We start from the raw sequence: 25,331 nt of genomic DNA, 5'->3' as shown, positions 1-25,331 counted from the left end.
AGCTTTTCTGAGAAATGGGCGCGTTGCAAACAGGAAGTGTCCCATCTAAATTAAGTTCCCCCCCACCAACCAGGAACCCCAGTGGAAATTTAACGATTACACAAAACGCCTTGCACCTTAAATAGCTGCCCCACTCTCGGCCACAGCGAGGGCCCAGCTCAGCACCGCACGGCGGTTAGGTCACTGCCCTCCCTTAGTGGCTTTCACTAGAGTTTTACTGCAGTGAGGTCAGCTCTGTCCTCAGGTTGCACTCTAGACTCAGAGTTGTGAATGAGCAGATCTGATGGGACACTCATTGGGTTGGTACTGCAGTGGTTACATTGGTAATGCACTGCAATACAGCAGGGTGTAGGATCACAGTTTGGGGCAATGAGGTCAGATGAGTTGATGACACATTCTTGCATTGGGTTTGTCATTCTTGGGTTGGGTAAAAAAAAAAAAAAAACATTTCAATGAATGCGCATGATGGAGTATATGCAATGGTTTAAAACAATGTCTTAGTGTGGATAATATCCCACCAACTCTGTCCACAACACTTCCAGGAAAGCAATGATACATACTCCCACCCTTATCCTTGTTCCTGACCCTTACCCTTGTTCCTGTTTCTATTTTTTTTTTAAAGGTGTTTGGTTGGGGAAACATGAGCCACACAATAAACAGATGTTATCAGCAATAGTAAAATGCTAAAAGAGAGAACGAGGGGAAGTGTCACAGTCCAGAGAGGCCACACTGATGGCTGTGTCTCCACTCAAGACCAAACGGTCCATCTATTCCAGGCCAGGACAAATAAACACTACAGCTGTAAAACCACGGAGGACCTCAGATTCACACCGGCACCAAGCACACAGAAAGACGAGCAGTCACATCGCCACCAGTGTCCCATTCCACTCCCGTCTCACAGAACACACATCTCTATAGACTACGGGGGCCTCCCAAGATGGAGGAGACGTATCGCAGAATGCCCCCCAGGGTTTAAACGGTCCTGGCTCTGTGGACCGTCTCAGTCTACCATCTGAAGCCCAGGCAGGCCCATGAATATGAAGGATTAAACACCATCGGCCAGCCACTGTGACTAATGTTTAAGTTGCTATGGCGCCGACCAGGCACAGAAACATCTGCCACGTCGCCATGGCAACCGGAACGCAAAACAGTGCGCTGCCGTAGGCTAGGGGAGGTTGACTACACGTGTTAGAAAGATGTATCACACACACACAGTAGTATTGACTGAGCGTGCCAATCTCTGTGGCAGGTTAGACAGGGTTCTTTCTGTCTGCGCAGACAAGACCCATTCTACAAACACAGAAAACTGGATTGATCCTAAAAATCTAGATTTTTTCAAACTTATTGGCAATATTCGCTCTCTCGGCTGTCCTTGACTAAAAATATCTTGGTCCACCAAGAGTCGTCCCGTTCTTGACAGCGAGTGCCTGTGTGACTGGCGCATGTCGTCTCCCTCTCCTCCCTACTGCAACAAAAAGGCACCACAGCACAGCTTGTGTTTATTGCTCTGTCCGTGCTGAAGCTGCTACATCAAGACTAAACAGGACGGGTTCTTAGTCCTACAGCTCGAGGGTGGTTATACAAGGATCCTATACCAAGCCTACTAATGATAACAACTGACCGTCATGTCTTAAAGTAATGATGGACTGTCGTTTCTCTTTGCTAATTTGAGCTGTTCTTGCCATAATATGGACTTGGTATTTGACCAAATAGGGCTATCTTCTGTATACCATCCCTACCTGTCACAACACAACTGATTGGCTCAAACACATTAAGGAAAGAATGTCCACAAATTAACTGTTAACAAGGCACACCTGTTAATTGAAATGCATTCCAGGCGACTACCTCATGAAGCTGGTTGAGAGAATGAGAAGTGTGTGCAAAGTAGTCATCAAGGCAAAGGGTGGCTACTTTGAAGAATCTCAAATTAAAATATATTTTGATTTGTTTAACTCTTTTTTTGGTTACTACATGATTCCATGTGTGTTATTTCATAATTTTGATGTCTTCACTATTATTCTACATTGTAGAAAACAGTAAAAATAAAGAAAAACCTTGAATGAGTAGTTGTGTCCAAACTTTTGACTGGTACTGTATATTTAAGCAATAAGGCACGAGGGGGTGTGGTATATGCCCAATATACCACGGCTAAGGGCTGTTCTTATGCACGACTCAATGTGAAGTGCTGCATCACATGACCTGGCCTCCACAATCCCCGACCTCAACCCAATTGAGATGGTCTCGGATAAGTTGGACCGCAGAGTTAAGGAAAAGCAGCCAACAAGGGCTCAGCATATGTGGGAAACAACTGTTTGAACAGCATGCTAACCTGTCCACTTCAGATGTCAAAATCAAGTGGCCTACATTTTTTTCTCAGAGTGTGGAGGTGCCAAATCCTTATATAAATGTGTTTAATACTTACTGCACATTTATAAAACACATACTAGACAGCTAGCATAACAGTATTTGGCTAAAATGCTGCTAGCGGTAGATGGAACCGCAATGCTGCGGACGTCAACCTGAGCATTCATTTTCCAGAATCAATGTTCATTAAAACTCGTTTTAGTAGTGTCTGCGCTGCGCACTATTTGAATAGTTGAGACAAACGGTCTATCACTAGAAAGGTTATCCTCTCATCTATAACAGTAAAATAATGCCTCAATGTGTTTCAAGGTCCATGTGACCGACTCTGTTGGACCAAGCCTCAAATGCAAGTAGCGAGTTGAAACAGCTCGTCAGAGAGGAAGAAGTGATCTCTCAACTTTGTTGGCGTGAGTGGCAGGGGGAGGGGCTTGGTGTGTGTGTGTAAACTGAGAGGAAGAAGCAAAGCGAGAAGTTTCTCTCGCCAAAATCTGTCCCGAAATAAGCCAAATGTGTTTCTATGGGCTTGTTTTGGAACTAAGCTCGTCGCCTGCATTCCCGCCTTTGGGATGACTCCCATTGTTAGGACGGAGACATGAGCATCTCTTCATTATATTCAGATCTCTGGTGTAAATGGGAAGGCGCACACAGCACAGAAGGAGACGAGACCAAAAAGAGACAACATGAGATCAAGCGGACATAAACGCTACAGCCTATTTGACAGTGCTGGCCTGGGGTAAGGGAGTGAGGTAGGGGGTGTCTGAGCACTGAGCGGGCTGTCTGTTGGTGTTTTGCTATGTGGCCAGAGAGAACAGGGGATGGGGGGGGGGGGGGGGTCGGAGTGTTTTTAACGTTTATCTATTCAGGAGCGGGTCGGGGGGTAGTGGAAGTGATTTGGAAAGAATGCGAGGAAAGTTGGGAAACGAGGCAATCGTGGGCGTTAAACAGCAGGTCGTCCTAAAATGAAAGCGTTCCGCTAATGAGGGCGGATGCTAATTGAAGATTTTCACGACAGTAAACATGCGTTGCCATCCCCAAACACGACCTCCAGGCCCACATCCATGGTGGGAAAAGCGGAGTGTGTTGGCGTGTGTATGTGTCTGGATATAAACAACAACATACAGTTAACTGGAATTGTGTGTTCTACTGGTATTTTGTTCAAGCGTGTATCCACTGGGTGTCAGGCTGTCTTTACATATTCGGGTAAACTAGATGGCATTGAGTTCACGTTTAAGTGTGTGTCTGTCTCTCACCTGCTCCTCGGTGATGAGCCCCTGGTCAGAGTGTTTGCTGGAGGTCTGTAAGGGGAGGCTCTGACACACCTGACCCAGCACCATGGACACCTCCTTCATACTCCTCCAGCAGCACACCAACACCATCTGAGCGGTCACCCTGTAGCCCTCACCACTACCACCTACAACACACGCAGATGCGCACTGAAAATCCACTGGACACCACAGCACACGACCCACCCAAAAGCTTTCTGGAATGGGTAATGACAAAAATGGTATTTTCACTGTGTTGTATCCACTAATAGTGCATAACAACTGTCCCAGCTGGTGAGGGGTGGTGAAACACAGATGGCTGTAGTACCGGTTCTGTCCTGACGGGGTCGGTGTTTCACCCCTCATCTGCTGTGTCTGAGGAGTCTGATAGAACACAAAAGACACAACAGCAGCACAACATGTTGACATGATATATCCTAGTTCAGTGAGTGAGTGGAAATGTGTATTGCTGACCTGTGCTGTCATGCTGTGGTCTGTCTGTGGGGGCCGCAGGTCCGTTCTCCTGTCCAGACGGCTCGGTGTCCAGTTCTCTGACGCTGGTGAAAAAGTCGTTGGTGTCGCGAGGCTGTATCTCCTGCAGGATCCTCTGCAGACCAGCGGACGTTTCTGAGAACAGGCACACACACACTGTTAATACACCATCTGCCTTGTGCAGGGTCAGGTGTTTTTCGCTTACCAAAAACCAACTCTGGGCACTAGTTATGAGGCATCATCACTCGCTAATCTAGACCAGAGGTGCTGACCTGAGTCGGTATCCATGGGGATGAGGCCTTCGGGGGAGGAGCTCTGGACGACAGGTGACACTACGTCAGACATCCTATAGGACACTGTGATGAGCTCCGACATCACATTCCTCCACTGGCCTGTCAGAGTCAGACACCTGGACACACAAACGCACGGCAACAAACAAGATAAACAATACACACAGACTGACTAAGACAAGAGTGTGTGTGTGCGCACGCGTGTCCTCACCCGGTGTTGAGTTCCTGTAAGGCAGCAGTGATACAGTGGGCTCGGCCGTAGAGAGGGTAGGAGGCTGCCGCCAGCAGGAGAGACGACTCTGCCTTCACCACCTCAGCCTTCAGACACAGCAACAAGTACTGCACCACTGAAACAAAACACACACAATCACACCACAGTGTAGCATGGTCATGTCAATTACTGCAAGTGTAACAGTACAGACTTTACGTCCGTCCCCTCGCCCTGGGCGCGAACCAGGGACGCTCTGCACACGTCAATAGTGACCCTCGAAGCACCGTTACCCATCGCTACACAAAAGCCGCGGCCCTTGCAGAGCAAGGGGAACCACTACTTCAAGGTCTCAGAGCAAGTGACGTCACCGATTGAAACGCCACTAGCGCGCACCAGTGCTAACTAGCTAGCCATTTCACATTGACAACACAAGCACAGAGCCATATCTGTGAGATGAGGAATATAACAGCCGGTGCAGTTAAAATAACTTCATTGCAACCCCATACAATGTAAAGTGCTTTGATTTTAAGAAGAGAAACCAAATCAATATCAGCATTACCTGCCAGAGTGTTCGTCTCCAGGGTGAGGGCCTCAAAAGCCTGGGGCTGGGTTAGAGCAGGAGGCTGGAAGGAGAGGCCCTGCTCCTGGGCACAGAGCAACAGGGCCTGGGGCAGGGCAGGCTGGCAGAGGAACAGGTTGAAGAGGTGGGCAGCCGTGACACTGTCAAAAGGCTTGGTGCTGGTGCTGAGGTCCAAAGCTGCCTGGAGCAGAGTCTGCATCCTGCCTGGCTCCTATATGGGGGGGGGGGGGGGTAATGGATAAAGCAGCCATAAGTACACCACAACTTCAATCTGACACACACATTCAAGATCTCCAGTCGGCCAACTCTTTGATTAAACCACCTCTAAGTTTCAATCCAGACTTGAGTTTAGAGGTACAGGTTAATGTCCCACTAACCACACTGCAGTGTGAAGGTGTAAGTGTTGTGTGTACCTAAAGTGAGATATAGCATAGAGTACACAACTCTGCACATAGAGTGACCAAGGGCAGGTCTACGGAACCATCGAAGCATCGTCTCACTGACCTGCAGCCCCACGGCAGACGGAGGGAGTTGCCGTAGCAACGCAGAGGCCAGCTGCTTGACCTCCAGGAAGTTGCTGGCGACGCAGTAGAGGACATTCTGCGCTTGTGCAGGGGTCACCACCTCTCCCAGAGCAAACAAATCATCAGACCCTGAGAGAGACAGAGAGAGAGCGCGCGCGACAGAGAGAGAGCGCGCGCGACAGACAGAGAGAGCGCGCGCGACAGACAGAGAGAGCGCGCGCGACAGACAGAGAGAGAGCGCGCGACAGACAGAGAGAGAGCGCGCGACAGACAGAGAGAGAGCGCGCGACAGACAGAGAGAGAGCGCGCGACAGACAGAGAGAGAGCGCGCGACAGACAGAGAGAGAGCGCGCGACAGACAGAGAGAGAGCGCGCGACAGACAGAGAGAGAGCGCGCGACAGACAGAGAGAGCGCGCGACACAGAGAGAGAGCGCGCGACACAGAGAGAGAGCGCGCGACACAGAGAGAGAGCGCGCGACACAGAGAGAGAGCGCGCGACACAGAGAGAGAGCGCGCGACACAGAGAGAGAGCGCGCGACACAGAGAGAGAGCGCGCGACACAGAGAGAGAGCGCGCGACACAGAGAGAGAGCGCGCGACACAGAGAGAGAGCGCGCGACACAGAGAGAGAGCGCGCGACACAGAGAGAGAGCGCGCGACACAGAGAGAGAGCGCGCGACAGAGAGAGAGCGGTGTATGATTACAGTGATAAGAATGATAATGATGGAGAAGTAATTGATGATGAAGATGATGTAAAGTGTGTGTGTGTACAGTACCAGTGTTGAAGGTGAAGAGGTGGGCCAGCTGGCACAGCAGGTGGAGGGCTGTCAGGCAGGTGGAGAAGGAGGCCCCGGGGAGAAGCACACCGAACAGGCTCTCACACAGCCAGCACAGGAACTCCTGAGCACACATTCACACACGTTGTATACAGAGCATTTTAGGTTGAAACTCTCCCTCCCATCTCCCCAAACATTGCCATCAGTGTCTTCCCCACTGAGGATACATGGTACAGATCATTGAGCCCTATATAACCCGTGATCATAGTGTACCTTGTACGTGTCCAGGATGTGTTGGTCTCTGTCCTTCTGTCCCTGGTCTCTCTCCTGGACCAGCCTCCTCTGCAGTGACTGACCACTATCCTTCACTCTGCACAGCAGCTACACACAATCAATAGATATCTACTTGTCAGTCTACACCTAGACTAAAAAGGACGTTCAATAGGCAATTCATTGAAAGTGCTTTAGTCCAGGAGCATGCGTAATCTCAATCTGGGTCTCTGCAATGCCCATTAATGTATAACACAATAATGGATTAAAAAGCAGTGTCTGACCTTTTTGAGCAGGCTGACAGTCAGCTGCCTGACTCCTGGTGATTGGCTGTTTAGACTGGAGGGCAGGAAGTGATGAAGCAGCTCCATTTCCTGCGAGGTCAGAACCTCTGTGCGACGATGACTCTCGCACAATAACCCAAGAGCGTCCATTCGCACCTGAGAAGACAAAGAATGACGTTATTAGCACACACACAGTGTATATGTAGGAATATATAGTTGAAGTCAGAAGTTTACATAAACAAGTTTTAATGGACTCCAAACTAAGTGTGCGTGTGTGTAATTTCTTGTTAAACTATAGTTTTGGCAAGTCGGTTAGGACATCTACTTTGTGCATGACAAGTAGTTTTTCCAACAATTGTTTAATTGTTAACAATTGTTATAATTCCCTGTATCACAATTCTAGTGGGTCAGAAGTTTACATAGACTAAGTTGACTGTGCCTTTAAACAGCTTGGAAAATTCCAGAAAATTATGTCATGGCTTTAGAAGCTTCTGATTGACTCAAATGATGTAAATTAGCCTATTGGAGCTGTACCTGTTAATGTATTTCAAGGACGACCTACAAACTCAGTGCCTGAAGGTACCACGTAATGTACCGATGGTCATTATGGCCAAACAGTTCTATTTTTGTTTCATCCGACCAGAGGAAATTTCTCCAAAAAGTATGATCTGTGTCCCCATGTGCAGTTGCAAACCGGCTTTTTTATGGTGGTTTTGGAGCAGTGGCTTCTTCCTTGCTGAGCAGCCTTTCAAGTTATGTGGATAACTAGTTTAACTGTGGATATAGATGCATAGTCCCATGGTGTTTATACTTGCACACTATTGTTTGTACAGATGAATGTGGTACCTTCAGGCATATTGCTCCCAAGGATGAACCAGACTTGGAGGTTTTTCTGAGGTCTTGGGCTGATTTCTTTTGATTTTCCCATGATGTCAAGCAAAGAGGAACTGAATTTTCCAAGCTGTTTAAAGGCACAGTCAACTCTGTGTATGCAAACTTCTGACACACTGTAAACAATTGTTGGAAAAATTACTTGTGTCATGCAAAGTAGATGTCCTAACTGACTTGCCAAAACTATATTTTGTTTACAAAAAATTTGTGGAGTGGTTGAAAAACTAGTTTTAATGACTCCAACCTAAGTGTATGTAAACTTCCGACTTCAACTGTATGTATGCATGTATGTATGTATGAATATACACACACAGCTCTCTCCTCACCTGGTCGTGTTTGTGAACAAGAGCCTGACGGAGCAGAAAGAGGGGTACAAGTCCCCCCCACAGCCCCTCCTCTGACTGGACCACCCCCTGGGCACGTGCTGCACGCAGACACGTCATCAGAGCACCCAAAGCACCCCTACTGCCCGGAGGTCCTAAACATACACCATGACAAAAATTCTATTAATGTTTCAACATTTTGTATATATAGGGATGTGTGCATTTTCAAAACACAGATCAACAGAATAACCTTTGTTAGAAAATATTTTTTGGCTTAAATAGAGTAATAAGGGGTGTGCGTCTATAGTTTTCCTTCACACAAAATACATTAAGCGCAACACATTCAGCAGAAAATCGTTTTCATCAGATGACAACAGAAGTACAAAGCTATTTGGCTAGCAGCCACACAAATGTACTTACGATGAAAAAGCAAGGTATTTATTTTTTGCAAAAACGATTCATGGCCATCATATTTCTAATGTTTATCATAGAAAGAATTTAGCCAGCTGCATTTCCTGATGTTTTGGTTGAAGTTACCTGCCTTTTAACTTGCTACCCAAGAAAAACTACACCGGAGAAAAGTAGCATAGAAAAGTATCCTACACGTGATGAGAGCTAATATATTTCATCTCTGTGGAGAAGTGCAACTGAAGCAGGAAATTAGTCCTTCTACATTTATGACGGGGAGTGAACTCTGACTGAAGCCAAACAGAATTTACAATAAGAAACATTTTATATTTGCGTTTATAAAAACACAGCAACATGTATCTTTCCCTTTCTGAGTGAAAAACACAGAATCCTGCATTAACACGACTCCTGGTATGCGTGCATGTGTACATTTATATCTACCTGCGCTGCAGGGTGGGGTGACCTGTAGGGCTTGTACCATGTGGGCCAGACTGGAGGGGGAACAGCGCAGCAGCTTGGGGAGGAAATAGTCCAGGATATAGGTGGTCTGGTCCAGCCTGGCTCTACACAGCACCTGAAGCAATGGGGTCACCCAGGTCTGGTGCCACCTCTCCATGTCCGCCTCTGTGCCCCCGGTGCCACCTTCCTCAACCAGCTGGGCCTTGTGACTGACAAACAGCCTCTCTAGCAGGTCGCTAGCGTAAGGTGCCAGGGTCTGGTCCCCCATCAAGCCCAGGAGACGTGAGGGCAGCTGGGGGTCCAGAGCCAACAGGTACCCTGCCCCTAGGAGCTCCACCAGGCAGGCCAGAGAGCCATACTTCCCTCTCTGGTGCCACTCCAGGCCCAGCAGGTTGTGGGTTAGCTGGGTAAAGTATGGGTCCCTGTAGGGGTCAGAAAAGGCTAGAGGGCTGCTGTGCTGGTGCAGGAGGAGGAGGTTCTTGAAGAGGGCGCGGGTCTGGTGGCGGACCCCATCCAAGGGGTGCTCCCAGTGGGTGTAGACATGCTCCAGCAGGTGCCCCTGGAGCTCTGAGCCCCCGCGGAGGGAGTCGTGAAGCAGGCCTGGGGGAGACGACAGCCCACCCTGCAGGCTTTCCAAGGCGGCTCCGCTCCACAGGGTCAGCACGCGGGCTACCACCATGGCTGTGCTGGACTCCTTTACACTACAAACACACACAAACACACACACACACACACACACAGAACAATAGTCAACCAAAATGACAACCATTTGGGTGTTAGCAATCGCACAAGTGTGAGTATGTTTGCATACGTGTGTGTCTGTGCGGCGTGTCCGCGTGCATGTGTGTGTGTCTCTAACCTGGTGTCCAGCGCCAGCAGTGTGTGAGGAACCAGCAGCAGCAGCTGTTCCCTCTTTGGCCCCTGGGTTGCCCCTCTCCAGTTTAGCATAGCCAGGGCCCCATGACACAGGTAGAGGGACACCCCCGCGGGACGGCCACTGTCATACAGCCCCGTACAGCTCTGTGTCAGCCACACGGGGGCGCACTCACCACTCTGCTCTGAACCTTGCAGGAGACCTGCCACCTGGACAGGCAGATGGACAGTGACAGAAAAACATACAGAAATAGACAAGACAAAAAGTTCCATCATTCAACATCATGGCCATTACTAGTATAAATGAACAACCCAAAATAATTAATTCAGGGTACTTGTGAGTGTTTCGGGTGTAGGGGTCACTCACCACTGCGGCCACTCTATCTCCACTCCCCATGACAGACCGGGTCAGCAGGACCACTGCCATGCCAGCCGTGCTCTGCACCGCCTGCAGGAAGTTCTCTGGTGGGGGGGGGGGGGCAGACGAGAGAGAGAGAGGGGAGATAATGAGATATATGGAAAAGGTGTCGGATGCTCAGTGCCCAGACTTTATGAGCTGATGTTGAGTAACGAGGGCTGTATTCATTCAGACCAAGCCACAGCAAACAGTTGCAAAACGTTTTTCAACAGAAACGGTTTACTCCAAACTGACATTTTGCAACGAAAACGAGAGTTTCTATTGGAAAAATTCTGGTAGGTCCCTCCTTTTTTCGTTCTGTTGGCTTCAGTTTGGTTCCTTGTGAATAAACCCCTAGTGTAACACGGTCCTCACCATCTGTGAGGATGTGTGTGTAGCAGTCCAGTAGGCCACGGAGGGTGAGCTGCAGGGTGCAGTGAGGATGAACTTCCTGTAGGGCGGCGCTGATGAGCTCCTGGGACCTCTGCACCACCAGCATGGAGGCCTTCACCGCAGCCAGACACGAGTGCATGAGCTGGGCCTGGACCACATGGCGACCTGCTAGGCCACTGAGGAGACAGCAGGGGGCGACAAGCACACATCAGTCAGTCAGAGGGCACGCGCTACATGTGTGGGGGGGGGGGGTGCAGGTTTTGGTTTAAGCCCAGCACTAACACAGCTAATTTAACTAATCAACAAATGAAGTCCTTTATTAGTTGAACCAGGTGTTTTCGTACCGGTCTGGAAGGCAGGCCTGCCGTCCTGTGGGGTTTAGCAGCACAGCCGGTCTTACCTGTTGAGTTGGAGGTATTCACTCAAGGCCTTATGGAGGAACGGTAACACTGGGGAGAACAGAAGGAGAGGCATATTATCCAAAGACATCAACGAACTACGTTTCTGTGTTTGAGCTCACCGTCCTGAGCATGCTTGATATAAACCTAAAACTGATCCAGCACTCACCCTCTGCTAGCAGCCTGTGTATACACCTCTCACCTGAAAGGCAATAGAGCATTAAAACGCGTATCTTATTCAAATTATACCAAACACAAGAGACAGTCTAAACGAGGGGATTCCATACGTACCGAGAGGGAAGGCATCTAGACAAGCTGTGATAGAGTCTATTAGGTGCGAGTATGAGCTGTGGTCTGAGCCCACAGTGGACAGACTCTCCGACAGGCACGCGGACAGACAGATGACAGTCTGCTCCTGCAGCCAGTCCGGTACAGAGCTCAGGGCACTGCCGAGAGAGAACAAGTAGATTCAGTGTTTACGTTACTGTAGCGATTCTATACCTTGTTTGCTAGTCTTCTTTAAAAATAAAAGAGTAGAACCGTGTTCACCATACTTGGTCCTGGATATGTGGGCTTTTGTCCCACTTCCAACCCAGCACTAACACACCTGTTCAACTCATTAAGGTGTTGATCAGCAGTTGAATGGGTTGTGCTGGGCTGGAACAAAAGCCTGCACACCCTGTAGCTCTCCAGAGACTGAGGGAGAGGAAGATGTGCTGAGGAGAGGAGGTGTACCTGGCGCTGGCCCTACGGAGGGGGTTCTTGGCCAGCAGGGAGGTGTAGATGAGGGCCATGGTGTGCAGACAGGCCTGGAGGAGAGGCCCACGGGAAGTTTCCTCCTCACTCAGCAGCTCCAACTGAGATCCTGCCTGGAGAGAGAGACACACTGACATGATTAGACAAGCCAGGAGAACCGGGGAGGGGTGGACAAACATGCAGAGATGAAAACACATGTGCAGAAGTTAATTGGATGACAGTATTGTAGGCCTAATGGTCTGTGTCATGTAGGACTTGTGGTTGACAGTCTCATCTCAATATTGGCGTCTTCTCTGTTGCAGTGCATGTCGACTTGACCTGCTTCTGAGCCAGTTCTCACATCTCTGCCTGTTTATGTCAACCCAACCCACAGACTACCAGAGGTGTGACTAGGCCTGTGACGATACTACTATTACAATATTTTTTTCATAGCAAAAATGAAAACAAAGCAGACCAAACTATTTGGCCCTTTAAAAAGCAGCTGCGTGTAAAATATGTGCTATAGCTTGGAAAATAAAGAAATACCGCCCCAACAGATCCACAGACGACGCAATCTTTATTCCACTCCACACTGCCCTCTCCCACCTGGACAAGAGGAACACCTATGTGAGAATGCTGTTCATTGACTATAGCTCAGTGTTCAACACCACAGTGCCCTCCAAGTTCATCGCTAAACTCAGGACCTTGAGACTAACCACCTCCCAATGCAACTGCATCCTGGACATCCTGACTGGAAGCCCTCAGGTGGTGAGGGTAGGCCACAACACACCTGCCACACTGACACTCAACACAGGGGTGCATGCTTAGTCCACACCTGTTCACCCACAACTGCATGGCAGTGCACAACTCCAACACCATCATTAGGTTTGCTGAGTGGTTGGCCTGATCACCGACGACTATGAGACAGCCTGCCATCCAAGGAACTCTATACTAGGCGGTGTCAGAGGAAGGACCTAAAAATTGTCAGACTCCATCCACTTAAGTCATAGCGCTACAGATGCAACAAGTCTGGAACAAAAAGGACCCTGAACAGCGTCTAACCCCAAGCCATAAGACTGCTAAATATACAGAATAAAAATATATATAAAAACAACCATTTCAAAGATTTTATTGAGTTACAGTTCATACAAGATCTGTCATTAGGCCCTAATCGATGGATTTCACATGACTGGTAATGTAGATATGCATCTGTTGGTCACATATCTTAAAAAAAAAAAAAAGTAGGGGCGTGGATCAGAAAACCAGTCAGTATCTGGTGTGAACACCATTTGCCTCATGCAGCATGACATCTCCTTCTCATAGAATTGATCAGGCTGTTGATTGTGGCCTGTGGAATGTTGTCACATTCCTCTTCAATGGCTGTGCGAAGTTCCTGGATATTGGCGGGAACTGGAACATGCTGTCGTACATGTCGATCCAGAACATCCCAAACATGCTCAATGGGTGACATGTCTGGTGAGTACGCCGGCCATGAAGGGCATTTTCAGCCTCCAGGAATTGTGTAGAGATCCTTGCGACATGGGGCTGTGCATTATCATGCTGAAACATGAGGTGATGGCGGCGGATGAATGGCATGAAAATGATACTTCACTCAGTACTTTGTTGAAGCACCTTTGACAGCGATTACAGCCTGGAGTCTTATTGGATATGACACTACAAGCTTGGCACACCCGTATTCTTCTCTGCAGATACTGTCAAGCTCTGTCAGGTTGGATGGGGAGTGATACTGCACAGCTTTTTTCAGGTCTCTAGAGATGTTCAATCGAATTCAAGTCCGGGCCACTCAAGGACATTCAGAGACTTGCCCCGAAGCCACTGCTGCATTGTCTTGGCTGTGTGCTTAGGGTCGTTGTCCTGTTGGAAGGTGAACCTTCGCCCCTGTCTCAAGTCCTGAGCACTCTGGAGCAGGTTTTCATCAAAGATCTCTCTGTACTTTGCTCCATTCATCTTTCCCTCAATCCTGACTAGTCTTCCAGTCCCTGCAGCTGAAAAACATGCTTCACCGTAGGGATGTTGCCAGGTTTCCTCCAGACGTGATGTTTGGCATTCAGGCCAAAGAGTTCAATCTTGGTTTCATCAAATCAAATTATATTTGTCACATGCGCAGAATACAACAGGTGTATAGTATACCTTACCGTGAAATGCTTCCTTACAAGCCCTTAACCAACAATGCAATTACTAAATAAACTGAAGTTAAAAAAATATATATGTAAGAGCAACAATAAAATAACAATAACGAGAGTCAATGTGTGGGAGTACAGGTTAGTCAAGGTACTTGAGGTAATTTGTACATGTAGGTAGGGGTAAAGTGACTATGCACTGATAACAAACAGCGAGTAGCAGCAGCGTAAAAAAGGGGGGTGTCAATGCAAATAGCCCAGGTAGCCATTTGGTTAGCTGTTCAGCAGTTTTATGGCTTGGGGGTAGAAGCTGTTAAAAAGCCTTTTGGACCTAGACGTGGTGCTCCGGTACCGCTTGCCGTGCGGTAGCAGAGAGAACAGTCTATGACTAGGGTGGCTGGAGTCTTTGAAATTTATTTAGGGCCTTCCTCTGACAAAGAATCTTGTTTCTCATGGGCAAACTCCAAGCGGGAGGTCATGTGCCTTTTACTGAGGAGCGGCTTATGTCTGGCCACTCTACCATAAAGGCCTGATTGGTGGAGTGCTACAGAGATGGTTGTCCTTCTGGAAGGTTTCCCATCTCCTCAGAGTGACCATTGGGTTCTTGGTCACCTCCCTGATCAAATTATGCCCTTCTCCCCTGATTGCTCAGTTTGTCCGGTCGGTCAGCTATGGGAAGAGTCTTGGTGGTTACAAACTTCATCCATTTAAAATGGAGGCCACTGTGTTGTTTCAATGCTGCAGAAATGTTTTGGTACCCTTCCCGAGATCTGTGCCTTGACACAATCCTGTCTCGGATCTCTAAGGACAATTCCTTCGACCTCATGGCTTGGCTTTTGCTCTGACATGCACTGTCAACTGTTGGACCTTACGTAGACAGGTGTGTGCCATAATAAGTTGCATGGACTCACTGTGTGGGCTGTCCTGTGCCTTTTACTGAGGAATGGCTTCTGTCTGTGTGCCCTTCCAAATCATGTCCAATCAATTTAATTTATCACAGGTAGACTCCAGTCAAGTTGTAGAAACATCTCAAGGATGATCAATGGAAACAGACTGCACCTGAGCTCAATTTCAAGTCTCATAGCAAAGGGCCTGAATACTTGTATAAAAAAACAGAAATACCTTTTTTACAAATTTGCAACCATTTCTAAAAACCCTTTTTTTTGCTTTATCATTATGGGTTATTGTGTGTAGCTTGATGAGGAAAAACATGTATTTAATACATTTTATAATAGGGATGTAACCTAACAAAATGTGGAAAAAGTCAAGGGGTCTGATTACTTTCCGAATATATCAACCTCCATTACCTTGTACCCCTGCACATCGACATACCCCGTATATAGCCAAGTTATCATCACTCATTGTGTATTTATTCCTTGTGTTATTATTTTTCAATTATTTATATTTTTTCCTCTGCATTGTTAGGAAGGGCCCATAAGTTTACACCTGTTGTTTACGAAGCATGTGACAAATACAATTTGATTTAATAAAGGTGACTGGATAATGATGTGTTTCCAACATTTGGGCTGTTTTCCTAAAGAAGTTAAATCTGCTTTGTGTTTTGTTTCCTTGCCACGATACTAACGAGCATCGGCATATTGGTATCGACCCGGCCCTAGGTGTGACCCAAATCTAAAATACCAAACACTATCAGTTAGTTGAGGTAATGAGAGGGAGAATGGACACAAACCTTCTTGACCAGTTGGATCTGCTGCATTGGGTCAGTCAACGCCAGACAGTCCTGCAAGGTCTGGGCAAGCTGTCTGATCCACTCATCTCCTCCATCCACAGAGAGAGACACTGAAAAACACACATACATACAGAGAATCACTTTACACAGCAGAAAAAAACAGCACCACAGTTACAATAATCAGTCGCTAACACCAATTCCATCATCTCACCTATCAACTTGTCACGCCTGTCCTTGTCCAATACCACAGCCTCCACTTTCACCGTTTTCTTCTTTGTCACCATGGCTCCCCTGACAGGACAACCAGGTGAAGAGTGAAACAGACAGCACAGTGCACACTCTGGATGTAGCTCTCCAGGGACAGGATTGGTGACCACTGTCATACATTGGAAATGCACCCAGACACTTGCTCGAGAGCGACTATGATGGTGAATAATGCGGTGTTCATAACCAAGTGGGAAGTTGGTATTTACCTCATACAAATGGGAAAGATAAATCCTCATTCACGCCCCTCCAACTGGTAATTATTAGTGGGAAACGTATCCATAATTCCCTGAGCCCCGACTTCTCCCACATGTTGACCTCTTTTGACGTCAACTACTAGGGGAATGATCTCAATAACAGCATTTTTTAAATAAAAATCCATCTATTATTACGGGTTCTGAACAGTCATTTGTTTACAAGCATGATAGTTGTACTTTTATTATGGTTTTAATATGGTTGACGCAGCTTGTTGACCATCAGACAATCCGCGTTTCTCAACAAAAAACAAAACAAAGCACGTGAATGCATTCAACTGGTATTTAACGCTTCACAACTTAGAAGTACCACCTTCCCACAAGGTTATGAACGCAGCACAACGCGCTAGCTAGCTAGCTAGCTAGTCTTAATTGCAAGACAAGTATAGCTATACTTTTCCGTAACATGTTATATTTGATAACTTTAAAAAAAACTATTGTCGTTAGAGATCATGCATAGCTAGCTAAATTATGCTCAATGAAACATACATGTAAGTTCACTTTACCCATGAGCTAGAGAGGTAACGATAACGTTACGTTAGCATGCAAAAAGAGAGGGAGCTACTAAAGCTAACGTAGCGTAAAATACCCACTCACCAGAATTTGAGTGATTTCACGTTTAGGGAAGGACTTTTTAATAAACATGCAAAATTGCAATTAACAACCTGATAACACAAATAATATTTTATGTGGCTTCTCTCAGCTGCTGCTAGCCACCATCATGCTACACGTGTATAACGTCAATTCCGGAGTTTCCATAACCCCGCACTGAGGATTCTCTTATTGGCCAATAATTTTGTTGGAACAAAATTGACAGCGTTCATTGGTTGAAAAATATGTCGATCATATTGGATACATTACATGTTTAAATTTACATGGCCACGCTTTTACAACATTCGATTGGACGAGGTTGTTGGAAAACACGCCTTGGAGCCAGAGCCAACCCTCTTTCAACTTAGTGATGAAATGAAAACTTGGAAAGGAAGAAACTCTTCGATTTTATTTCGTAATTAGGATAATACGACATGAACAACAAGAGGAATATGGATGGAATAACTGATATGGAGTAACATCTCTCACCGTCTGCTTTCGTCAACCATTTTCAGGGTAAGACAAGAATGTAGAAGAATATTGATGCTTTTTTCTCTTTATTGGAGAGATGGAAGGAGAGCTATCAATCTGAGTGTCATTTGCTCTCTAGCAATATCTGGCATTGTAGAACTGTACTGTAGGAATTCAGTTTTGACATATATTTATTTTCATGATCACAATCTTGTGTATAGAGTAGCATAATGAGATAATTATGCAGTGCCTTCAGAAAGTGTCCATAACTCTTGACTTATTACACATTTCATTGTTTTACAGCCTGAATTCTAATTGGTAAATATATATATATTTTATCACCCATCTACAAACAATATCCCACAGTGACAAAGTGAAAACATGTTTTTAGAAATGTTTGCAAATGTATTGAAAATGAAATACAGACATATGTCATTTATATAAGTATTCACACCCCTGAGTCAATACTTTGTAGAGGCACCTTTGGGGGCGATTACATCTGTGAGTTTTTTGGGTAACTCTGTAAGAGCTTTGCAACACCTGGATTGTACAATATTTGCCCATTATTCTTTAAAAATACACTTTAAAAATACATTTTCATAGATTTAAGCCAAAATTGTAATTAGTCCACTGACGAACATTCAATGTCATCTTGGTAAGCAACTCCAGTGTAGATTTGTCCTTGTGTTTTAGGTTATTGTCCTACTGAAAGGTGAATCCATCTCCCAGTGTCTGGTGGAAAGCAGACTGAACTAGGTTATCCTCTAGGATTTTGCCTGTGCTTATAGCTCTATTCCATTTATTTTTATCCGCAAAAACTCCATAGTCCTTGCCGATGACAAGCATAACCATAACATGATGCAGCCACCACCATGCTTTAAAATATGAAGAGTGGTACTCAGTGATGTGTTGTTGGATTTGCCCCAAACATAACGCTTTGTATTCAGGACAAAAAGTTAATTTCTTTGCCACATTTGTTGTAGAATTACTTTAGTGCCTTGTTGCAAACAGGATGCATGTTTTGGAATATGTTTTATTATGTACAGGCTTCCTTCTTTTCACTCTGTCATTTAGGTTAGTATTCTGGAGTAACTACAATGTTGTTGATCCATCAGTTCTCATATCACTGCCATTAAACTCTGTAGCCGTTTTAAAATCCCAATTGGCTTCATGGTGAAATCCCTGAGCAGTTTCCTTTCTCTCCGGCAACTGAGTTAGGAAGGACGCCTGTATTTTTGTAGTGACTGGGTGTATTGGTACGTTGCACGTAAGCTTAATTAATAACTTCCATCAGGCTCAAAGGAATATTCAGCATCTTTTTCTATTTTTACAAATCTACTAATAGCTGCCCTCGTTTGAGGCATTGAAAAAACTCCCGGGTCTTTGTGGTTGAATCTGTGCTTTAATTTCACTTTTCGATTGGTAGGCGTTACAGATAATTGTATGTGTGCAGTACAGAGATGGAGTAGTCATTCAAAAATCATGTTAAACATTATTATTGAACACTGAATCCATGCAACTTATGTCATTTGTTAAGCACATTTTTATTCCTGAATTTATTTAGGCTTGCCATAACAAATGGGTTGAATAGTTATTGACCTAAGACATTTCAGCTTTACATTTTGTATTAATTTCAAAAATGTTCGACAAACAAATTCCATCAGTGAAAAATATCATCTAAGTTTAATCAATTACAAATTCAGGCTGTAACAACAAAATATGGGAAAAGTACGGGTGTGAATACTTTCTGAAGGCAATGTATAGCACTGAAGCTGCTGAAATGTTTAAATACCCTAAATCAAAAGTGATTTGACATGATCTGTGAAGGCATGAGAGTAACTAACCAAGTAACTTTTTTTTTTTTTTAACTGTTTTTAATTGGGTTTTGCTCGTGATTTATGACTTACTGTAGGATGCCCTATGGATTCAATATAATAAAACGCAATCCAATACAAAATGATTGTACACAATCATTAGATAGTCATCATAGTCAGTAGAGACTAATGTTATTCTGTAAATATTATTACATGATACTTAAAATTAAAAAAACGTTGCCGTACAGAGAACGTTCTTCAATGACATCTTGGATCAATGTAAGCACCAGATCTCTAACTGAAAACTACGAACAAGGCCTCAGTATGTGCACCGATGTCACTAATGGTGTACTACATCATCACTTGTCTTTCTCTGGGCTGTTCTGGCTCTCCTCACAGGAAGCGAGTGGAGATAGAGACAGCTCTCCTCCCTTTCCCTGGGGGCCGAGGGTCAACTGTCCTTTGATGTCCTCCACTCCCCACATCACCTCATCACACACACACATACATGCAATGTGGAATTGAACGAGGGAGTGAACGAGAGAAAGCACGGGAGGGAAGCAGAGAGGGAAGGAGTAAAGGAGAGAGCACCAGGGAAGGAAGCAGAGAGGGAAGGAGTAAAAGAGAGAGCGCCAGGGAGTGAAAGAGAGAGGGAAGGAGTAAAGGAGAGAGCGCCAGGGAGTGAAGGAGAGAGGGAAGGAGTAAAGGAGAGAGCGCCAGGGAGTGAAGGAGAGAGGGAAGGAGTGAAGGAGAGAGGGCCAGGGAGTGAAGGAGAGAGGGAAGGAGTAAAGGAGAGAGGGAAGGAGTAAAGGAGAGAGGGAAGGAGTGAAGGAGAGAGCAGCGGGGAGTGAAGGAGAGAGCAGCGGGGAGTGAAGGAGAGAGCAGCGGGGAGTAAAGGAGAGAGCAGCGGGGAGTGAAGGAGAGAGCAGCGGGGAGTGAAGGAGAGAGCAGCGGGGAGTGAAGGAGAGCAGCGGGGAGTGAAGGAGAGCAGCGGGGAGTGAAGGAGAGCAGCGGGGAGTAAAGGAGAGAGCAGCGGGGAGTAAAGGAGAGAGCAGCGGGGAGTAAAGGAGAGAGCAGCGGGGAGTAAAGGAGAGAGCAGCGGGGAGTGAAGGAGAGCAGCGGGGAGTGAAGGAGAGAGGGAAGGAGTAAAGGAGAGAGGGAAGGAGTAAAGGAGAGAGCAGCGGGGAGTGAAGGAGAGAGCAGCGGGGAGTGAAGGAGAGAGCAGCGGGGAGTGAAGGAGAGAGCAGCGGGGAGTGAAGGAGAGCAGCGGGGAGTGAAGGAGAGAGCAGCGGGGAGTAAAGGAGAGAGCAGCGGGGAGTGAAGGAGAGCAGCGGGGAGTGAAGGAGAGCAGCGGGGAGTGAAGGAGAGAGCAGCGGGGAGTGAAGGAGAGAGCAGCGGGGAGTAAAGGAGAGAGCAGCGGGGAGTAAAGGAGAGAGCAGCGGGGAGTAAAGGAGAGCGCAGCGGGGAGTGAAGGAGAGCAGCGGGGAGTGAAGGAGAGTGAAGGAGAGCAGCGGGGAGTGAAGGAGAGCAGCGGGGAGTGAAGGAGAGAGGGAAGGAGTAAAGGAGAGAGGGAAGGAGTAAAGGAGAGAGGGAAGGAGTAAAGGAGAGAGCAGTGGGGAGTGAAGGAGAGAGCAGCGGGGAGTGAAGGAGAGAGCAGCGGGGAGTGAAGGAGAGAGCAGCGGGGAGTGAAGGAGAGAGCAGCGGGGAGTAAAGGAGAGAGCAGCGGGGAGTGAAGGAGAGAGCAGCGGGGAGTGAAGGAGAGAGCAGCGGGGAGTGAAGGAGAGCAGCGGGGAGTGAAGGAGAGCAGCGGGGAGTGAAGGAGAGCAGCGGGGAGTAAAGGAGAGAGCAGCGGGGAGTAAAGGAGAGAGCAGCGGGGAGTAAAGGAGAGAGCAGCGGGGAGTAAAGGAGAGAGCAGCGGGGAGTGAAGGAGAGCAGCGGGGAGTGAAGGAGAGTGAAGGAGAGCAGCGGGGAGTGAAGGAGAGCAGCGGGGAGTGAAGGAGAGAGGGAAGGAGTAAAGGAGAGAGGGAAGGAGTAAAGGAGAGAGCAGCGGGGAGTGAAGGAGAGAGCAGCGGGGAGTGAAGGAGAGAGCAGCGGGGAGTGAAGGAGAGAGCAGCGGGGAGTGAAGGAGAGAGCAGCGGGGAGTAAAGGAGAGAGCAGCGGGGAGTGAAGGAGAGCAGCGGGGAGTGAAGGAGAGCAGCGGGGAGTGAAGGAGAGAGCAGCGGGGAGTAAAGGAGAGAGCAGCGGGGAGTGAAGGAGAGCAGCGGGGAGTGAAGGAGAGCAGCGGGGAGTGAAGGAGAGAGCAGCGGGGAGTGAAGGAGAGAGCAGCGGGGAGTAAAGGAGAGAGCAGCGGGGAGTAAAGGAGAGAGCAGCGGGGAGTAAAGGAGAGCGCAGCGGGGAGTGAAGGAGAGCAGCGGGGAGTGAAGGAGAGTGAAGGAGAGCAGCGGGGAGTGAAGGAGAGCAGCGGGGAGTGAAGGAGAGAGGGAAGGAGTAAAGGAGAGAGGGAAGGAGTAAAGGAGAGAGGGAAGGAGTAAAGGAGAGAGCAGTGGGGAGTGAAGGAGAGAGCAGCGGGGAGTGAAGGAGAGAGCAGCGGGGAGTGAAGGAGAGAGCAGCGGGGAGTGAAGGAGAGAGCAGCGGGGAGTAAAGGAGAGAGCAGCGGGGAGTGAAGGAGAGCAGCGGGGAGTGAAGGAGAGCAGCGGGGAGTGAAGGAGAGAGCAGCGGGGAGTAAAGGAGAGAGCAGCGGGGAGTGAAGGAGAGCAGCGGGGAGTGAAGGAGAGCAGCGGGGAGTGAAGGAGAGAGCAGCGGGGAGTGAAGGAGAGAGCAGCGGGGAGTGAAGGAGAGAGCAGCGGGGAGTGAAGGAGAGAGCAGCGGGGAGTGAAGGAGAGAGCAGCGGGGAGTGAAGGAGAGCAGCGGGGAGTGAAGGAGAGCAGCGGGGAGTGAAGGAGAGAGCAGCGGGGAGTAAAGGAGAGAGCAGCGGGGAGTGAAGGAGAGCAGCGGGGAGTGAAGGAGAGCAGCGGGGAGTGAAGGAGAGAGCAGCGGGGAGTGAAGGAGAGAGCAGCGGGGAGTGAAGGAGAGAGCAGCGGGGAGTGAAGGAGAGAGCAGCGGGGAGTGAAGGAGAGAGCAGCGGGGAGTGAAGGAGAGAGGGAAGGAGTAAAGGAGAGATCAGCGGGGAGTGAAGGAGAGGCAGATTCAGTGAGATGGGGTAAGAGTGATTGAGAGGAGGCAGACACATGGAAGACAGATTTGTGATGTGAGGCCAGATATGGGAAGCAGATATGGGAAACGTCATAGCTCTTTGGGGAAATGGGCTTATCAGGCTCATCAGAAAGTATTACCAAGCGAGAGCCATGTGGAGGCCAAGGATTATTATGGATTGTTTTAAGAGGTGCAGGCCTATGAGAGAATAGGATTTAGGGTTTTCTGTAAGGGCTTTTAGGATAATGAGTTTTAGATGTTGGTAATACACACTAATTGTTCTTCTTTGATACAGAATAATAGAAATGGTATGTTATTCTTCTTTCACTGGCACATTACGTTGTTTTCTTTCAGACTGATACAGACCCAAAGTCCAGGTCTTAGTCATTGTTTACCACAACATACACCCAACAAAAACAGCCAGTGGAAATTAGTTAATTGCCTTCAACACATGTTTGTGCTCCCTGTGTGTGGAGCCCAAGGCTATAATGAGAGGTTATTATAGTATAAAAGTTACTTAGTCTTTCTTACTCACTCTTTTTTCTTTCTCATTCTATCTCTGTCTCCCTCTCTTGCTCACTCTCTCTCAATCCCTCTCTCTTTCCCTCTCTCTTGTTTATCCCACTAACATGTGTTTTTCATGATAAGGGTATTTCCATCGAAAACGACCAATGAGCACCAACATGTGAAGTTCATAGAAGCATATCATATCGGGTGTCAAATTAAAGCTAAGAGTCAATGTTTTTGGAAAATGAAGGCGTAGTTACATTTTTCAATAATTTCCCATCTTAAAAATGTGATGTAAGTAAAGGCTTTGATTTCTGGATAAATACTGTAGATGGAAAAGGTCTTAAAAAGGTATCAGAAATGCATCAAAACACAATAATGTTGACTTAAAGACCCCTGCCAACTAATATCAAAATGTATATTTTATTTTTGGAGAAATTGTTTAACTGTGTAAGTATAAAAAACATTGCCTTGTGCCTTGTAGTTCCGTTACCAAAACCCCACAAATCTTTAAGATATTATTTTCTTTCTCTCCCTCATGAGGAGGGAGGATAATGAAAGTTCACAGAAGTAACACCTACCAATTTGTTAGTGATTTTACTGATATCAATTTTGTTTATGAATTATTAAAACTCGTAATTCCGTTACCAAATTGGTACCCAAAAAAATCAGTAATGAAATGACTGCAAATTAATAGTCTACCATGGGAAATCCTAGTAGTCACATAGCACAGTTAGGTCACCTGCTACTGTCTTATATTCCACATTCCACTGGTTAATGTTAATCTCCATTTTCTTTGTCTTTCTGTTGTCTAGTGGTCAAACCAAGAGTGTTACAGTCTGATTCTGGACAACCCCTCCCTCTCTCTCTCTGCCTGTCTCTCTCACTCTCCAGTGAATGTCACCTCTCTTTCCACTTACTGTAACCAGCATCCTCACCCACTGACCACTGACTGGCACTGGATGTCCATTGATGTTGAAAAGTATTGGCAATTAGACGTATGTTTCACAAGTTTGGATTAGGGCTGGGCGATATGACCAAAATATCACATCATGGTATTTTTCAAATGTCTGCCTGTATTTGACAGTATGTGCTTCATGAGTAAGTAGTGCGTGACCCTTGGGTGGCAACACATATATTCTAAATGATTTCAATGGGTCTTTCTCCATTCCAATTGTTTTATACTGTTCAATTCAACTTCAACCTCAAATTATTTCCTGCATTTCCATCAATTTCCACACTGCCATGATATGGGGAAAAATACTGGGCCTTATTTTTAACCAAATGTTGCAATTGCGAACACTTAGGTGAACTTTTGGAATCATTGAAATAGAATGTTTATTCTATTTCTATAGTTAGAATATAAATAATAGTGGGCTCTTTGAATACAGTGTTTGACATGACAACGAATGAAAATGCCATGGACGAGTTATTGTGACAGGGTAGGAACCAAAGTGATGTTCAGTGTTTCCTGGGGGACCCTATAATCTTTGGCTACATTACATCTATATCCTTGTAAGCAAAATATTGATGCTTCGGCTATTCCTCTTTGATTTAGAAGATACTGTTGCACAAACAACATGCAGATTTAAGCCCCCACCAGTATTGGTATCAGGCTGTATTAGATAGCGACATTTGCTCTGACTCAGTCCTTTTATTAGCTAGCGAATAGCATTAGTGGCTAACACGATTTAGCTTAACTTGCTAAGAAAATGCAAACTAGCTGTTTGCAGATGTAAGAAACAAACAAATATTGTAATTATAGAACGCTTGTGTATTGATATTAAGATCAAAGTAGAAACAACATCTTTGTCATCAACGTTGCTGCATGTGCTGCACTGAACATGCAGACTGAACGAAAGTGTCTCGTAGTCGAGCAACAACAAATGCTCTTGTGGGACTAGGTCTGTGGAAAGCGGCATGGAGAGAGCGGAGGGATGCCTTAAGTAGCGGAGTAAACTATACAAATGGACCTTACACACGGCGTCTCACATTTTAATAACAAACCAAACATTTAAATACCATTATAGAAGATAAAGTTAAAAACCCAAACTGGTCAGTGCATCAATACCGGTATATAGTCAAATACGGTATACTGCCCAGCCCTAGTTTGGACAGTACAATACAGAACAGTGAGTTTAGCACAGTAGAGTACAGTACAATACTGTAAAGTGAGTACACAGTACTATAAAGTGAGTAGAGTCTGCAAACATGCTGGATGATTCAGAATCCATTGAAGAGCATGACCGATTCATTGACGAGAGATACTTACGAGCTCAAAGAAACATGTTGCTGGTTTCAGAGGATTCAAGAACTGTTAAGGACAACAAACCAAAACCAAGTTGGCCAAGCGGTATCAACGATGGCATCTGACCTTCTCCAAACAAGAGGGCGCGCGTGGGGAGAGGTTTACAGATATGGATGTTGACTTGTTGAAATCCATCAATGAAAGGCTTGCCAAACTTGATATCTTGGAT

At 46.6% G+C, this 25,331-nt stretch overlaps 2 protein-coding genes across 9 annotated transcripts in view; one reads left to right on the top strand and one right to left on the bottom strand.

The window, feature by feature from the left end:
• LOC110527084 (THADA armadillo repeat containing) overlaps positions 1-17,055 on the bottom strand; it is a 104,435-nt gene extending 87,380 nt beyond the window's left edge. For 2 of the 3 annotated variants that reach the window (XM_036982928.2, XM_090237492.1), the window contains exons 1-21: positions 16,877-17,055; positions 15,973-16,052; positions 15,762-15,871; positions 11,931-12,064; positions 11,487-11,641; positions 11,365-11,397; positions 11,198-11,246; positions 10,780-10,973; positions 10,375-10,469; positions 9,994-10,217; positions 9,117-9,835; positions 8,271-8,422; positions 7,054-7,209; positions 6,773-6,880; positions 6,500-6,623; positions 5,704-5,852; positions 5,179-5,410; positions 4,620-4,755; positions 4,391-4,527; positions 4,101-4,253; positions 3,615-3,775 (exon numbers count right to left, since the gene is read on the bottom strand). In XM_036982928.2, coding sequence (XP_036838823.2) covers positions 3,615-3,775; positions 4,101-4,253; positions 4,391-4,527; positions 4,620-4,755; positions 5,179-5,410; positions 5,704-5,852; positions 6,500-6,623; positions 6,773-6,880; positions 7,054-7,209; positions 8,271-8,422; positions 9,117-9,835; positions 9,994-10,217; positions 10,375-10,469; positions 10,780-10,973; positions 11,198-11,246; positions 11,365-11,397; positions 11,487-11,641; positions 11,931-12,064; positions 15,762-15,871; positions 15,973-16,045 — 3,294 coding nt within the window. In that variant the 5' untranslated portion in view covers positions 16,046-16,052; positions 16,877-17,055. Of the gene's footprint in view, positions 1-3,614; positions 3,776-3,954; positions 4,011-4,100; positions 4,254-4,390; positions 4,528-4,619; positions 4,756-5,178; positions 5,411-5,703; positions 5,853-6,499; positions 6,624-6,772; positions 6,881-7,053; positions 7,210-8,270; positions 8,423-9,116; positions 9,836-9,993; positions 10,218-10,374; positions 10,470-10,779; positions 10,974-11,197; positions 11,247-11,364; positions 11,398-11,486; positions 11,642-11,930; positions 12,065-15,761; positions 15,872-15,972; positions 16,053-16,876 lie in introns of all 3 variants that reach the window. The other variant, XR_016496608.1, reaches the window with a different exon arrangement.
• Positions 17,056-17,133: 78 nt separating this feature from the next.
• plekhh2 (pleckstrin homology domain containing, family H (with MyTH4 domain) member 2) overlaps positions 17,134-25,331 on the top strand; it is a 68,609-nt gene continuing 60,411 nt past the window's right edge. For all 6 annotated transcript variants that reach the window (XR_016496615.1, XR_016496614.1, XM_021608248.3 and 3 more), the window contains exon 1: positions 17,134-17,386. The gene's annotated coding sequence lies outside the window, so the exon portion shown is untranslated. The remainder of the gene's footprint in view (positions 17,387-25,331) is intronic.

This window comes from Oncorhynchus mykiss, chromosome 1 (genome assembly GCF_057628025.1).
Source record: "Oncorhynchus mykiss isolate SJ-2025 chromosome 1, ASM5762802v1, whole genome shotgun sequence".
Classification (NCBI taxonomy): domain Eukaryota; kingdom Metazoa; phylum Chordata; class Actinopteri; order Salmoniformes; family Salmonidae; genus Oncorhynchus; species Oncorhynchus mykiss.
The sequence above is the reverse complement of the archived record's forward strand: the minus strand, read 5'-3'. Positions and strand labels throughout refer to the sequence as shown.